Genomic DNA, 14,365 nt, shown 5'->3' on the forward strand with positions numbered 1-14,365 from the left:
ACTGTCCACTGTCATCCTTCACCCTCACCATTAGACAAAACCATTTTCTACTCTTAATTCCTTGATGACACCTTTTACAACTGTTCTTTGCTTAATTGGTTCTATGATGCAAGCAGTTCACAACCAGCCTTGGTACCTTCAGTGTGATATTCACTTATTCTTTGAAGACTCCACATTTGCCATCACATAACACTACCAGTAGAATATTACAATCAAAGACAATACCAAGTTATTCGGACCCACACTTGAGAAGTATGCACTTTTATGGATACATAGTACCAGGTATTAGCCTGAGAACAACTAGCAAATCAATGAACTGTCTTTTGTTAACATTTCAAAGGAGGAATCTGGAATCCTTAAATAAATATAGGCCAACAACCACTAATAAAGGAAACCGGTTTAATTCTGCAAGTTGGCTAAATTTTCCAAGTCTATTACTTTCTAACATGGAGTCAAGTTCAGAAAACATTTTCAGTAGGACCATTGTGACTGATGTACATAGCAGGACAAAGTGACATTTGGCTTTTAGAAGTAGAGTATAAATAGAAGTGAAGCTTGTGGAGGTATTGAGTGTTCTTTGATCCTAAGGACATTAACCAAGGGATCAATACACTTATAGACATATACTTAAAGTGAAGCAGTCATTTCTGAGGCAGGGTTAAAAATGGGAAATACAACAAAGGGCAGAATCAGTGAATCAGGGAATTTCAGAATTAGACAGGGCCTCAATGGTCATCAGTCCAACCCATTCCTATAAAAGAATCCCCTCTACCACAGACCTGACAAGCGGTCATCCAACCTGTCCCTAGAGACCTCCACTGATGGGGAAACTAACACCTTGTAGGTCAGCCCATCCCATTCTGTGACAGTTCTAATCGTCAAAAACTTTTTCTGGACATCGAGCCTCCATTTATTTCTTTGTAATGTCCTCCCATTGCTGCCCTAGGACCAAAAGAGAACAAATTTGAATCCCTCTTTCATATGACACCCCTTAACATAATTAAAGAAAGCTTTCATGTTTCTACTGATATCTTTTCTTCTATAGACTAACCATCCTCATTTCCTGTAATTAATCTTCTTATGTCTTAGACGTGGCCATCCTGTTTGGCCTCTCCCAGATAATGTCCAAGTTACAAAGGTATTTTGAAAAGGTGGTACCCAGAATTGAACACAAAACTTCAGACCTAGCCTGACCAGGGTGGAGCACAGAGGAAACAGTATCTTCAGCTTCCTAGGAGATGGACCTCTCTAAATGAGGACCAAGATCACATTAGTTATTGGGGCTGCCATATCTCACTGTTGCTTCATATTGACCTTGCAGACCGCTAAAACCTCCACATCTTTTATAGACAAACAGCTGCATTTAACCATGGCTCCCTCATTTTGTATTTGGGAAATCAAGTGTCAGACTTGATGCTTATCTCTATGAAATCTCATCTCGGATTCTGCTCAATTTCCTAGCTGGTCAGGATCTAGAACTTTCCTCCATCCCCAACTGTGTGTATATATAGTTCTCCGCACCTCCCAGAAAAGGGAAACAAACCCACTGGAGGGGTCCTTGTTAGGATGATGTTTCAGAGAGGCACGATCACAGAAGAGATGAATTTTTTAAAAAGATAAATGTGAGCCCAAAATGAAACTTGTTCCAATGAGAATCATGAGCCTACAAGACCCGGCCAATACTGAAATACAGTATTTTTCATTCAAGCCGAGCTGAAGGAAATCATTCTGCCCTACGCAAAGCGGGCTTTGCCTTGGGTCACTGGCGAATGTGGTCTCAGAAGCAAAGAAAAAATGGATCTCCTGTCACAAAGACCCCACTGGTGGCAGGGACTCCCTGATGGCAACTGGTCAAGGAAACCAAAAGTTGGCTAAGGAAAAACATTTTAGGAGTTTGAGGAAACTGCTCTAAGTCATTCCCACAGCTGAGTTTAAAAGCTCTATGAGAACAGGACTGTCAGGGTCCAGATACACAGCTTCTTTCCTGAAACAAAGTCAGGTTCAGCATTAACTTCAGTGAGTTCCTGCATCCATATCTTCACGCAATGAAGGGTCAACCCAAGAGCCAGAACCAGTCCCTTTCTCGGCTGCTGAAGGTATATCAGAAAGGGCAGGGCTGGCAGGTCCTCTTCAACAAGCCTCCTTTCTGTGTGTCAGGCACTCTGTTAGACACGGGCATTACATAAGCAAGACAAATCAGTCTCTGCCCTCAGGGAGTTTACATTCCAGTATGGGAAACAATAAATAAATCCAGAACATATGCTTGTAGATACAAAGTAGCACCGGGGGGATCGAGGACTCTGACAGTTAAGGGGTATCAGGAGGGTCCTGGTGTAGGAGATGGCTTTTGAGTGGAGGCTTTAGGAACGCTAGGAATTCAAAGGGGACCAGATGAAAAACGAGCACATTTCAGGTAGGAGGGAGAGAGAGGGGAAATGGAATGCCACATATGGGAAATAGCAGGTAGGTCAACTAGACTGTAACAGAGATTGCAAAGAAAGGGAGCAATGACAGGCACTAGGTCCAGAAAGTAGGCTAAGCTTTCAATACCAAACCAAGAAGTTCATAGTTTATCCTAGAAAGGAAGCCACTGAAGCTTTCTGAGCAGTGAATGGCACAGCCACACTTGTGCTGTAGGCAGCTAGCATTGCTGTGGATGGTGAACTGGCCTTGAAGTCAGGAAGATCAGAGTTCCAATAAGACCGTGGGCACTTACTAGCTGTGTGACCTTGGACAAGTCACTTAACCCTTGTCTGCCTCAGTTTTCTCAACTGTAAAATAGGAATAATAACAGCACCTGCCACCCAGGGTTGTTATGAGGATAAAATGAGATAGTCTTGGTAAATCTCTGAGCAGAGAGTCTGGCATATAGTAGGTATATGGTAGTACACTAGTAAATACTAGTTATTATTATTATTATAATAATATCAATCTATCAGGTAGTAGAATATAGAATAGAGAGGAGTGAGTAGAGGCAAGGAAACCAATTAAGATATCATGGAAGTAGTCTAGGTGAGAGGCGATGAGGGCATGAACTTGATTGGCAGTTGTCTGAATGGAGAGGAGGAGACAGAAGGAGAGCTTCTGGGGAAATAGAGCAGACAAGACTTGGCCACCCACTGGATATGAAGATGAGAGAGAGAGAGAGAGAGAGAGAGAGAGAGAGAGAGAGAGAGAGAGAGAGAGAGAGAGAGAGAGAAAAGAGTTGAAGGTGACAGAGGTTTTGCAAAGCTGGTAACCAGAATAATGATAGTGCCCTGGACAAAAAAGAGGGAAGTTAGGAAGAGCTGTGTTGAAGGCGGGCGGAAGACAAGGAGTTCTATTTGGGTCATGTTGAGTTTGCGATGCCTATGAGACATCCACTTGGAAATGTTCAGTGGTGACATGAGAAGAGAGTTCAGAAGAGAGATTCTGACTGGATACATGGATCTGGGGATCAGCTGCACTGAACTGAGGAGAACTGAGATCACTGGAAGAGAAGGTGAAGAGAGAAAAGAAAAGAAGAAAGCCTTAGGGTATACTCACTAAATGGAGGCCAGGACACAAATAATGATCCAGCAAAAGAGTCGGAGAAGGAATGGCCAGACAGGCAGGAAAACTAGTAGAGGACAGCAAATACCCAGTGAGCAAAGAATATCCAGGAGGAAGGGTGGTCAACAGATCCAAACACAGAAAAGTAAAGGAAGGTGAAGATGGAGAAAAAGCTGTCATCTCTGGCCGTTAAGACATCGTTAGTAACCTTGAAGAGAGCCATTTTAGTTGAGTGATGAGGTCAACAACTAGATTGCAAGCAGGTGAGAAGTGAATGAAAAGGGAAGATATGAAGACAAGGAATGTGGACAGCTTTTGGTTGGTTTGGCTGTGAAAGGAAGAAGGGATCAAGGATAACAGCTAGAGATGTTGGGAGGATCAAGTACATCTTTTAAGGATGGGAAGAGGACAATATTTGTCAGCAGCAAGGAAGGAACCGCTAGATAAAGATAGATTGAAGATTAGAGATGGAGAGGATGAAGCTCAGAGGAGCTGGGCAGAGATGAGATCAAGGGCACAAGCAGAGGGCGCTGGTTAGAAGAGAACAACCTCTCATCAGAGACTGACAGCATCACTCCCCTACTGAATGAACTCTGGTAGATTCCTACTGTCTAACAGATGCTCCTCTATTTAGCTTTTATAGCCCTACATAGCCTTGACCCAGCCTTACTGTCCATATTACCCTCCCCCCCATCCTCTTATCCACCCTTCTCCAGGGTTCTTCAATCCAAACAAACCATTCCTCACCAGCTACATGTATCTCCTCTTTCTGTGCCTTTGCACTGGCCATCCCTCATGCCTGGGATGCCCTCCTTCCTCACCTCCCCCTCACAGGAGCCTTTTTGGACTGTTGCTAAAGCATCATCTTCTAAGTGGAATTTTTCCTGATTTCCTCTCAAACTACCTTGCATTTAACTACTTTGTATTCATTTGTAGTTATTCTCTTTACATATATTCTATATTATACTTATATATGTCTTTATTGTCTCCACAGTTAGAATGTAAGCTCCAGGGGGGATTAATTTGTTGTATTTGTCTCTCTGGTGTCAGGCATAGTGCCTAGCACATCATAGGCACTTAACAGAAGCTTGTTGAGAGACTGAGTGATTGTAGTAGAGGAGCTGCTATCAAGAGATTTTGAGATGTAGACTAGGAAAGGAGAGGAAAAGAAACTGTCCTCAGTAATGTATGAAGAACAGGGAATGTAAACTGGAAATCTGTAGTAGATTAAGTTGGCATAACACTGTATAGTATTCCTGCCCTTTACCATAATCTTTCACTTGCCCTAGGGTTGTGAGCAAAGGAAAATCCAGGTTCTGGTAAGGGCTCCAATCAGAGTTTAATCTAGCAGTTCACTGACCTCATTCACTAGCTCAACTCTCCACTGCTGAGGGATTTTAAGTCATAGAGTCTACTTATTTAGAACTAGCTCACATTTTAAAAAACCAACCAACCCACCAAACAAGAAATATTCACCAAAAGGACTACTGATGAAAAATACTATCCACCTCCAAAGAAAAAACTGATATTGATGGAACACAGACTGAAGCATGATATTTTTCACTCTTTCATTTTTTTCTTTTAATCAAGTTTTCTTGTACAAAATGACAAATATGGTAATGTTTTACATAATCAATCATACATGTATAACCCATATCAGATTACTTACCTCTTCAGGGAGGGGAGAAGGGAGGGAAAGAAAGAGGGATAAAAATCGGAACCCAAAACTATAAATAAAAATGTTTATTATTTTAAAAAAGAAAATGTTCAACAAAGAGAGAATATGGTTATGCAAGAATCAGTTGTACCCATTACAATAAACCTAACTATTAAGCCCACTGCTCTGGTAAGAGCAAGGCCATCCTGGGTTTCCCAGCAAAGCTCAAACTCAATCACATCAGCAAAACGGTGTCTCTGGTAGCCAGCTTACAGAGCGGCTGGCTTCTCAGGAAATATTGTTGTCACCTGACCCTAACCACATCACAGGCTATGGTAACCTCATCAGATTTCCCACTAATGTCAAGACTAGCACACAAATAGATTGTATCAGATTAATTTTAAGCAACAACTTACAGAGGCTATAATAACAAAACCCAGGCAAGTCAGCAACCTAGAGAGATGTGGGAGGAATCACAGCCAATGTTAAAAAAAGCAAAGGGCATTCTACTCACTGTACAAGTCTGTTTCATCTAGGATCTCCGATTTAATGATTTCTTCAATCACGTCTTCCAAAGTGACAATTCCCAACACTTCATAGAATGGATCCCCTTCTCCTTCATTGTTTACCCGCTGCACTATGGCCAGGTGAGATTTACCTTCAGGGAAAAAAAAAATTCAGTAGTTTAAAAAGTTTCCAGACCTCAACAGAATATCAAAGGCATGCAAGTCTTATTCCAAGTAAAGTAAAATCGATAATGAAAGAACCAGTATGAGCATTGGCACTGTAAAATGGACAGAAGCGTATATAAAGCAAGTCAAAATGGCTGAGCAGCCCAAGATTTCCAAAACTGAGGCCCACTGAGCCAAGACAGGTGCCACCTCTTCAGCAATTCAATCAGTGCTTCACAGTTCTCTGCTTTTCAATGGATCTGGTCTTCAGCACTTCTCAGTTTCTCCTCTAGGAAGATCTCTAGCATCTGTCCCTTCCTTTTCACCCCTTCTCACTGCCTCGCATGTGGACTCCTAGAACAGTTTCTTCACTAATCTCTCATTTCCTCCAGTCTGCTCTACAGGGGCTGCCAGCCTCATCTTCCTTCTTTCACCCTGTTACTCCTCCTTGCTTATGCCTACTTTGACATCTCCGTCCTTGCTGCTTTCTTCAACCAGACTGCTCTTCCCCTTCCTACTTGAACCCTACCCATCCTTCAAGCCAGACATCTTCAAGAGCAAGTTATGGCTCCTCAGGGAAGCCTTGCATGATTATTCCAGCCAGAAGTGCTCTCATTCTCCTTTGAGCCTCAATAGCTTTTATTGTCTGTGCTCTTCAGCTAGAGGATTATAAACTGAACCTATCATAGCCTGTACCCTAGCTTTATGTGTCTATATCTTATTTGCTCACCTTAAACTATAAACCCTCTAAAAAGAAATCACTCATTCCTATGCCCTTCTTCATCACTCCCCCTCCCAATATTTGGCAATGGGCTTAAATAACAGAAGCTACTCAATAAGTACTTCTAAGTGGCAGTGCAGCCTAATGGTCAGAGGACTGGATTTGGTATTAGGAAGAACTTGGTTCATATGTCCCATCTCAGACACTTACTAGATATCTGACCCTAAACAAGTCAACCTCTATCAGCCTCAGGTGCTCATCTATAAAATGAGGAGCTTGGCATTGATAGTCTCTACGGTCCCTCCCAGCTTGAAACCTTTTCCTCTATGTCTCTGAACCTATAACAAATAGAAATTCTCTCAGGCTCCACCATGGATTCTACCTGATTACCAGGCAGATATGGAGCATCTAAAACAAACATGCCACTACTTCTTTGTCGAAACTCAGTCTAGGAAGGTGGCATTTAGCTCTGAAATGAACATACCTTTATGTGAATGATATTTAAAATAGTTAGATTTCAATTCTAAATGGAAGGCCATTTGTTCTTTACATTTACATTTAGATCTGTCAGTGTTCAATCATGATTAGAGCACAGATCTATCAAAAACCTGTGCTGGTCATTTCTATCCCTATCCAAGAAAACCAAATGAATGGCCAAGCTACTTCTTTTTTGAAGTGTTATAGGGGCCATCCCATACAACATATGTGGGGATAGTCTGATGCTCTGGCCTTGCTAAAGGACCAGTGAAATTCATCAATTTCCCACTGGCCCTCCAGTGTGGGGGGGCGGTCTGGGGTTGTCAAAGAAGACTGAGACTCAACCAAGAGAGGCTACCCCTTCAGTAGGATCTAACAACTGTGAAAAAGCTCTTCTGGGACACATCCAGGCCAGTTCTCCTTTGCATTTCCAGGAAAGAAGGGCTGAGGGGATTTCTCTCTTTTCCCTTCCCCCTTCCACAAAGGCCATGGTGGCCCTCAGAAAACACATGGCAATAGTGATGAACAAAGGCTTGCCAAGGCAAACTTGAAACAGGACCTCAATTTCCTGGCTGTCTTCTGTTTTGTGTTTTTCTCTCTGAGCATGGCTCACTAGACAGTTCTCCCATGGGATGGTCATTTCCAGCCTCCGCAGCTCCTTTGTGAATCTGAGAGGTCCCAAGTTCCTAAGTCAGAAGTGGTTGCCCAAAAGGAGATGACTCCTGAAATCATACCCTTCTCAGAGAAAATGACCGCTGCCAGGAGGATGCAAAGGCTGAAAGGTCTAAGAAAATCCAAACTAATGTTGCCTTACTTGAAAATCGCAATTTTGTGAGCTGATCAGACACTCCATTTTTTGCATGACCATGAAATACCTTTTCAGTAGTACCACAAACTTCCCAGAAGACTTTACCTCTCAGCAGAGTACAATAAAGGGGATGGGTTATTGTTTCAGGCTGGAAATATTTATTAATGCACATTTATGAGTCTTCTGTGTCTTAAGCATTTCTCCTATGGTAAAGGAAATAAATAACTGTCCCATGTCTGACATCTACCATTCTGAACAATGGGCACCTTTTGAGAAGATTACAAAATGGTAGGTAGCAGGCACAGGGCACATATCTGACAGCATTAAGAAATGCTTCCCTTTGGGGGAGCCCCTGGCACAAACTATTGTTAAGTTTTGTTTTAGAGGTTTCCCTTCTCCTCATCTAAGACCTTATCGGAGGCGGTGGCATCATGAGCCAGAGAGAAACAAGAAAAGGCTTCTCCACCTCCCATCTTTGTACTTGGGATCTCTCTAAGATGACTCCAGACCTGTAGGAGTGCAGAGCTGGAGTCCCTTACTGGAGGAAGCCCCGTGGGCCATGCAGAACCAAAGTTCATTCAAACTACAGGTTCAGTGAGTTCACTCTGTGACCTCCAGCCGAGCTCAGACTCCCAGGCCAGGTCTGCTCAGGCTCCCAGCACTAACTGTCCCCTGGACATTGGCTTTGGGTCCGGAGGCAGTATTTTCTATTCTCCCAGTACTACTCTTAACCCTGTGACCTCCGAGTGGCTTCTAAAGGGGCCTGAGAAGATTACCCCAAGAGCTCAGCTTTTTTGACTTCAACCCCTTTCTAGGCAATCATGTCTACAAGCACAGAAGTTCAAATTGTTAGACAAACTGGCATCCAAATAATTCCCATCTTAGACCCACTCATGTTCAAAGAATGAAAATATTTTTTAGCAAATTAGGCTAGGGAGGAAACTTATCAAGGACCGATATAAACACTACATCAGGTCAAGCCTATTCAGTCCGGTAAAGTTTTTCACATCTGCTTTCCCAGGGACCCACCATAAGCAGTTAAAAATTCTTAGTGAATGCTGTCTGTCGAAAGTTACATTCTTTTGCTATTCCCAGCTTGTGATCATTTAAAAGGAATTTTCCAAAGCAAGGTCTAATATTAGACTCAAAATGAAGTTTCCATTCCTCTGAGGTGCTATTCTCACCAAAGTAACTACTGCATAATCTGATTGTCTTGGAGCAATTCGTTTAAATGCAGATGGACATATTTTAAATACCAACTCCACAACACCAAGGGATCTGAAAGACCATACTCAAAAAGAAACTGTTCATCGGGGGAGCTGTGCTTTTTAAATGGGAAATTACTGAAGGTATTAAAGCAATGACTAAAGTCAAAGCCCACTTTTTCCTCCCATCTCAAAGTCTATTGTTCATTTTCAACCCTATCAAGAACTTCCTTGGCTAGCCTCTGTGGCCATAATCCATCCGTTTGCTTTGAGATCACTGGTGAGACATACATAGTACTTTCTCAACCTTTCCTCTTCCCTGCACTAAAAATGGGCCCAGGAAATGAGGTCTTCTCTGCATTAATAATTTCTGAGAATGACAATGCAATTCGTTTTAACTGTGTCACCGTCTGCTGCTGAGAGCAAAGTGTTCTAGCCAAATCAAGGTATTCATCAAAAGGGAAATGTCAAGGTGAATTCGAGAGTTAGAATTCCTATGGATAAACCAGAAACATTTGCAGGTTCAGAAAATAGAGGAATGGTGTTCCACCAGAGAGAGCCCTTTGGGATTCCAATCCTGCAAATAACGACTTGTTAAGGATTTTCAGGTAGAGGAAGGGACTTTGGGGAAACTGACCAGAACTGATGGATTCCTGGACTCTAAGAAAAGGACAGAGAACAACCAATAAAGGCAATTATCTGACACTAAAGGTAACTTGTGCAGTCAGATTCTATAACCTGAAGGAGACGTGTCTGTGAAATAAAGATGTGCAAAGAACACATGTGGTGTAAATTCCTTTTCTTAGTGAGCAGGTGGTAGAACCATTCTTACCAAACTAAGAGAGATAAGGCTCCAGCCCTGAAACCTTACAGTGCTTTGGGTTCTCCTGATATCTCTCTCCCACCCAACTGATTCCTAATTGCCCCCTTCCGTTGGCATTTTTAGGCAGGAGGTTCTGAAATAGCATAGAAGAGAATTTAGAGATGATCTTGTCGAATTTACTCAATTTACACTAGAGGAAACTCTTCTGGGGAGTTTCATACACTCATGCTAGTCCTTCCTTGGACTTCCAGCGAAGGAGGGGAGGGATTTCTCTCCCTTCCCTTTCCCCCTCCCACAGAAGCCTGGGGGCCCACAACAAACATGTGGCAATGGCTATCTAAAGCTACCTGCCCAAGCAAGCTCAAGATGTGACCTCAAGGCAAGGATTGCTACTTTGCTTTGTGTTTCTTTCCCTGATCCTGAAAGATGAGCATCTCCAGCCTCAGCAGCCACTTCCTGAACTTCAAAGTCCCTGAGGCAAAGCTGACTGCCCAGCGGGAGGTGCTTCCTTGAACAACACTCTTCTCTGAAGAGATGGCCATCAGCCAGTCCTGCTCCCTGACTTTATTGATGAGGACACTAAGCACTGAGACCCATAAGTGATTGGCTCATGTTCACCTATGTAGAAAAGGACTGAAGTGAACAATGAACTGGGTCTTTTCACTCCCGATCCGTCACACTTTTGAGCTGACCATGACCCAAAGGATTCACTTCTCATCCCTATCAGTAGTGATCCTTCCCTCAGAACTCAGTGCTGTTTTGTGAACCTCTAGAGCACATGGATTGTGTCATATGTTAAAGAGTTATCTGGGGCGGCTAGGTGGCGCAGTGGATAAAGCACCCGGCCTGGATTCAGGAGTACCTGAGCTCAAATCTGGCCTCAGACACTTGACACTTACTAGCTGTGTGACCCTGGGCAAATCACTTAACCCCCATTGCCCCACAAAAAAACCAAAACCAACCAAACAAACAAACAAAAAAGAGTTATCTGTGTATGTGTCTTTCAGGGGTGAGTCACTATGGCTCTGAGCAGGGACTTTTGCCAAAGTACAGGCCTCAGAATAAATACCGTTTTAGCAAGAAGGATGAAGGATAAAGTCGAGAGTAGAAGAATCCCAGAATCTCAGATTTGGAAGAGACCTCTGAGGCCACCATCTTGTCTAAGCCAGATCTGACCAGGATTTCCCTGGAAAACATCTCCAACACCTGGTCGTCCAACCCTTCCTTCTGAAGGAAGAAAGAGCCTTGTGAGTGAGGGGGAGGAGAAGAAAAGGCCACAGAATCAGGTCTTCTCCCCTCCTAAAGAGGTTGCCAGGCACAGTATTCACCCACCCAAGCAGACCCCTCATCGTGCTCTGATGGAAGCTTTGTGGAACAGCAGTCTGGGGTGTGCAACGCACCCCAAAGCAGCAACCAGGCTCCTGAAAACCTACCGTGAGTCGCCGTTCTAGCCCTTCCTTCAAAGTTGGCTTGGGGACAATGCAGTGTGAATTAGAAGGCGATGACCTGAGCCCCTCTCCTGCCGTGACCAAGACAGACGAGGAGAGGAGAGAGGATTTGCTTTCAGAATGGTTTGGGGGGCAGTTTAAGAGCATTTGCTGTTTATGTTCCTTTCCTATTATTTGCCTTACGTTTCTATAAACTGTCCTTTTGTCATATTACCACCAGGTGATCGTGTGTGTCTGTGTCTGTGTCGAACTGATTGAAACTTGTAAAATTGGAGGAGAAAAAAACAGGGCTGGGGAACACCCTGCCCTCCAGTGGTTGGACTTGGGCAGCTTTAGGAGGGATGCTCCCTCCTCCTGTGGCCTGCTACTCCCACTGCAGCCACTGTGAATGCAGTATGTCCAAAAGGCAGTGCCCATCTTTACCCGCAGCTCCACCCACCAGCCAAATGCAGCTTTTCCTCCAAGCCTCCTAATATCTTCACAGGGCACCGCCTCCACCGTGACCAAGAGCTTTTCTAGAGAGCCCAGAAGTGGACTTGAATGGTCACACCTGGACTAACCAGGGCAGCACATAGAGCAAAGACCTATTCTCCTCGCTTCTCAGTGTTGTGCCTCTCCTCATGCAGCCCAAGATCACGTTAGCTTTCTAGGATAACTAGTAACTCACTGCTGCTTCATGTTGACCTTGCAGGCCCCTAAAGCCCCCAGACCTTTTTTAGACAAACTGTTGCATTACTCATGGCTCCCTCATTTTGTATTGGGGAAGTCAGTTTCCTGAAGCCAAGTGTCAGACTTTACATTTGTCCCTATTAAATCTCATCTGAGTAGACTCTGGCCAGTCAGGCTCTAGAAGTTTCCTCCATTATCTCAGAGTCATAACCACCATTCCCAAGTGTCTATACATTTTTCCCTTCATCCCCCAAAAAGAGAAACGAGAACACCAGAGAGGTCCTCTTCTGGGCTGATGATTTTTAAAGAAGAACAATCACAAAAGAGATGAATTTTTTAAAAGATAAATGAGAGCCAGAAATGAAACTTGTTCCAACAAGAATCATTAAGGGCAGCTGGTCGCGCAGTAGATAGAGGGCTGGGCCTGGAGTCGGGAAGACCTGAGTTCATGTCACTTAACCCCTATTTGTCTCAGTTTCTGCAGCACTAAAAGGGAAATAACTAACAGCACCTGCCTAGTGGAGTTGTCGTAAGGATCAAATGAGAGAATATTTGTAAAAAGCACTAGCCTAGCCTATAGCAGGCACTATATAAATGCTTCCTTCCTTCCCTGCTCTTCCCCATCAGACTAGAAGACTTGGCTAATAATGAAACACAAGACTTTCCATTCAGGATGAACTGAAGGAAGTCATTCTGCCCCAAGGAAAGTAGGTTTTGCCTGGATCATTGACAAGTCTGGTCTACCCCTTCTCTATGTGTCTCAGAAGCAAAGAAGAAGTGGATTTCCTGCCACAGAGATCCTTCGGGCTTGGAACTAGGATTGTGCTGGAGCCAACTGAACTGGACCAGGTTGTTAAATTTTGAGTGTGAGCTTTTACATCTTGGCGATTGGCAAATGTTACAAATCAGGATGTGGTTTATTGTGTTGTTGATTGCCTTGACCTAAAAAATCGAAGAAGGAAATGTTAATAATATAGATTGAACCTTAGAGTTTGTCACATGTATATGTTTTGGTTTGGTTTTTTTTCCCCCCAGAAAGCTGGTTGTTAAACATTTACCAGCACTCTCCTTCTGCTGGTTACTGGCAAGGCAAGACAACGTAAGTTTATTAAGCCCTTAACAAAAAATTTAATGAGAAAACGTTTTGAAGACATTTTGAAACTACAATAAGTTGTTCCCACAGTTCAACCCAAAGCTCTGTGAGAGAATGATCAAGTGCCAGGGTCCAGACACAGTTTTGTACTTCCCTGAAATAAAGTCAGGTTTAGCATTAACTTCAGCAAGTTTTTGTATCTATACCTTCATTCAACAAAGGTTCAACCTAAGTGCCGAACCTCTGTTTCTTCCCTAACTGCTGAAGATGTATCAGAAAGGGCAGGGCTGGTAGATCAGCCATTCATTCAATTATTCAACAAGCATTTGTTAAACGTCTACTATGTGCCAGGCACAGTGCTAGACATTAGGGTTACAGAGACAAAAACAAAACAGCCTCTGCCTTCAAGGAGTTTACAATTCTATTGGAGAAAAGTAACATGAACACAATAGGTAAAAAGAAAATATTGCAAGCGATATTAACGTGGGGGGCCCCTCCCATGTTAGGAAAAAACTTCTTATGCAAGAAGAAGCTCTTCAGTTGACCATCTATTTCATAAAAGTATAAGGCAGAGTTTCTTAACCTGGGGTGCACTAACTTGATTTCTGATCATTGTCTTTCTTTCTCTTTCTTTCTTTTTCTTTTGCGGGGCAATGAGGGTGAAGTGACATGCCCAGGGTCACACAGCTAGTAAGTGTCAAGTGTCTTGAGGTCGAATTTGAATTCAGGTCCTCCTGAATCCAGGGCCAGTGCTTTATCCACTGCACCACTTAGCTGCCCCTCGATCATTGTATTTCTTTTCTTTTTTTGTTTGTTTACTTTTTTTTTTTTTTTTTGCAGGGCAATGAGGGTTAAGTGACTTGCCCAGAGTCACACAGCTAGTAAGTGTCAAGTGTCTGAGGCTGGATTTGAACTTAGGTCCTTCTGAATTCAGGGTCAGTTCTTTATCCACAATCATTGTACTTCAATATGATTGTTTCCTTTGTGATCCTGTATATTTGATTTAATCCATTTAAAAACATGATTCTGAGAAGGGGTTGACAGACTTCACCAGGCTGCCAAAGGGGTCCAGGCCACATACAAAGTGAAGAACCTCTGAACTGTGCCACTTCCTCCTCCTCAGATATTTTAAAACTTCGATGTAGAAACATCTTAGAACCATTCCAAAGTTACAGAGAGGTGGCAATTTGCAATGGTAGATGGGAGTGCCCACAATGCCAAAATTTCAAATCCTTGAAATTTTGCAGAAGTAATAAAACTCA

The 14,365-nt window shown here is 43.1% G+C and overlaps 1 protein-coding gene across 1 annotated transcript in view; it reads right to left on the reverse strand.

Moving 5' to 3' along the window:
• The window catches only part of CNNM2 (cyclin and CBS domain divalent metal cation transport mediator 2), a 182,125-nt gene that overhangs the window by 52,230 nt on the left and 115,530 nt on the right, over positions 1 to 14,365 (reverse strand). Inside the window, exon 2 of the mRNA XM_043982743.1 lies at positions 5,703 to 5,846. Within this exon, the coding sequence (XP_043838678.1) occupies positions 5,703 to 5,846 (144 nt within the window). The remainder of the gene's footprint in view (positions 1 to 5,702; positions 5,847 to 14,365) is intronic.

Source organism: Dromiciops gliroides, chromosome 2 (genome assembly GCF_019393635.1).
Source record: "Dromiciops gliroides isolate mDroGli1 chromosome 2, mDroGli1.pri, whole genome shotgun sequence".
NCBI classification, from domain to species: domain Eukaryota; kingdom Metazoa; phylum Chordata; class Mammalia; order Microbiotheria; family Microbiotheriidae; genus Dromiciops; species Dromiciops gliroides.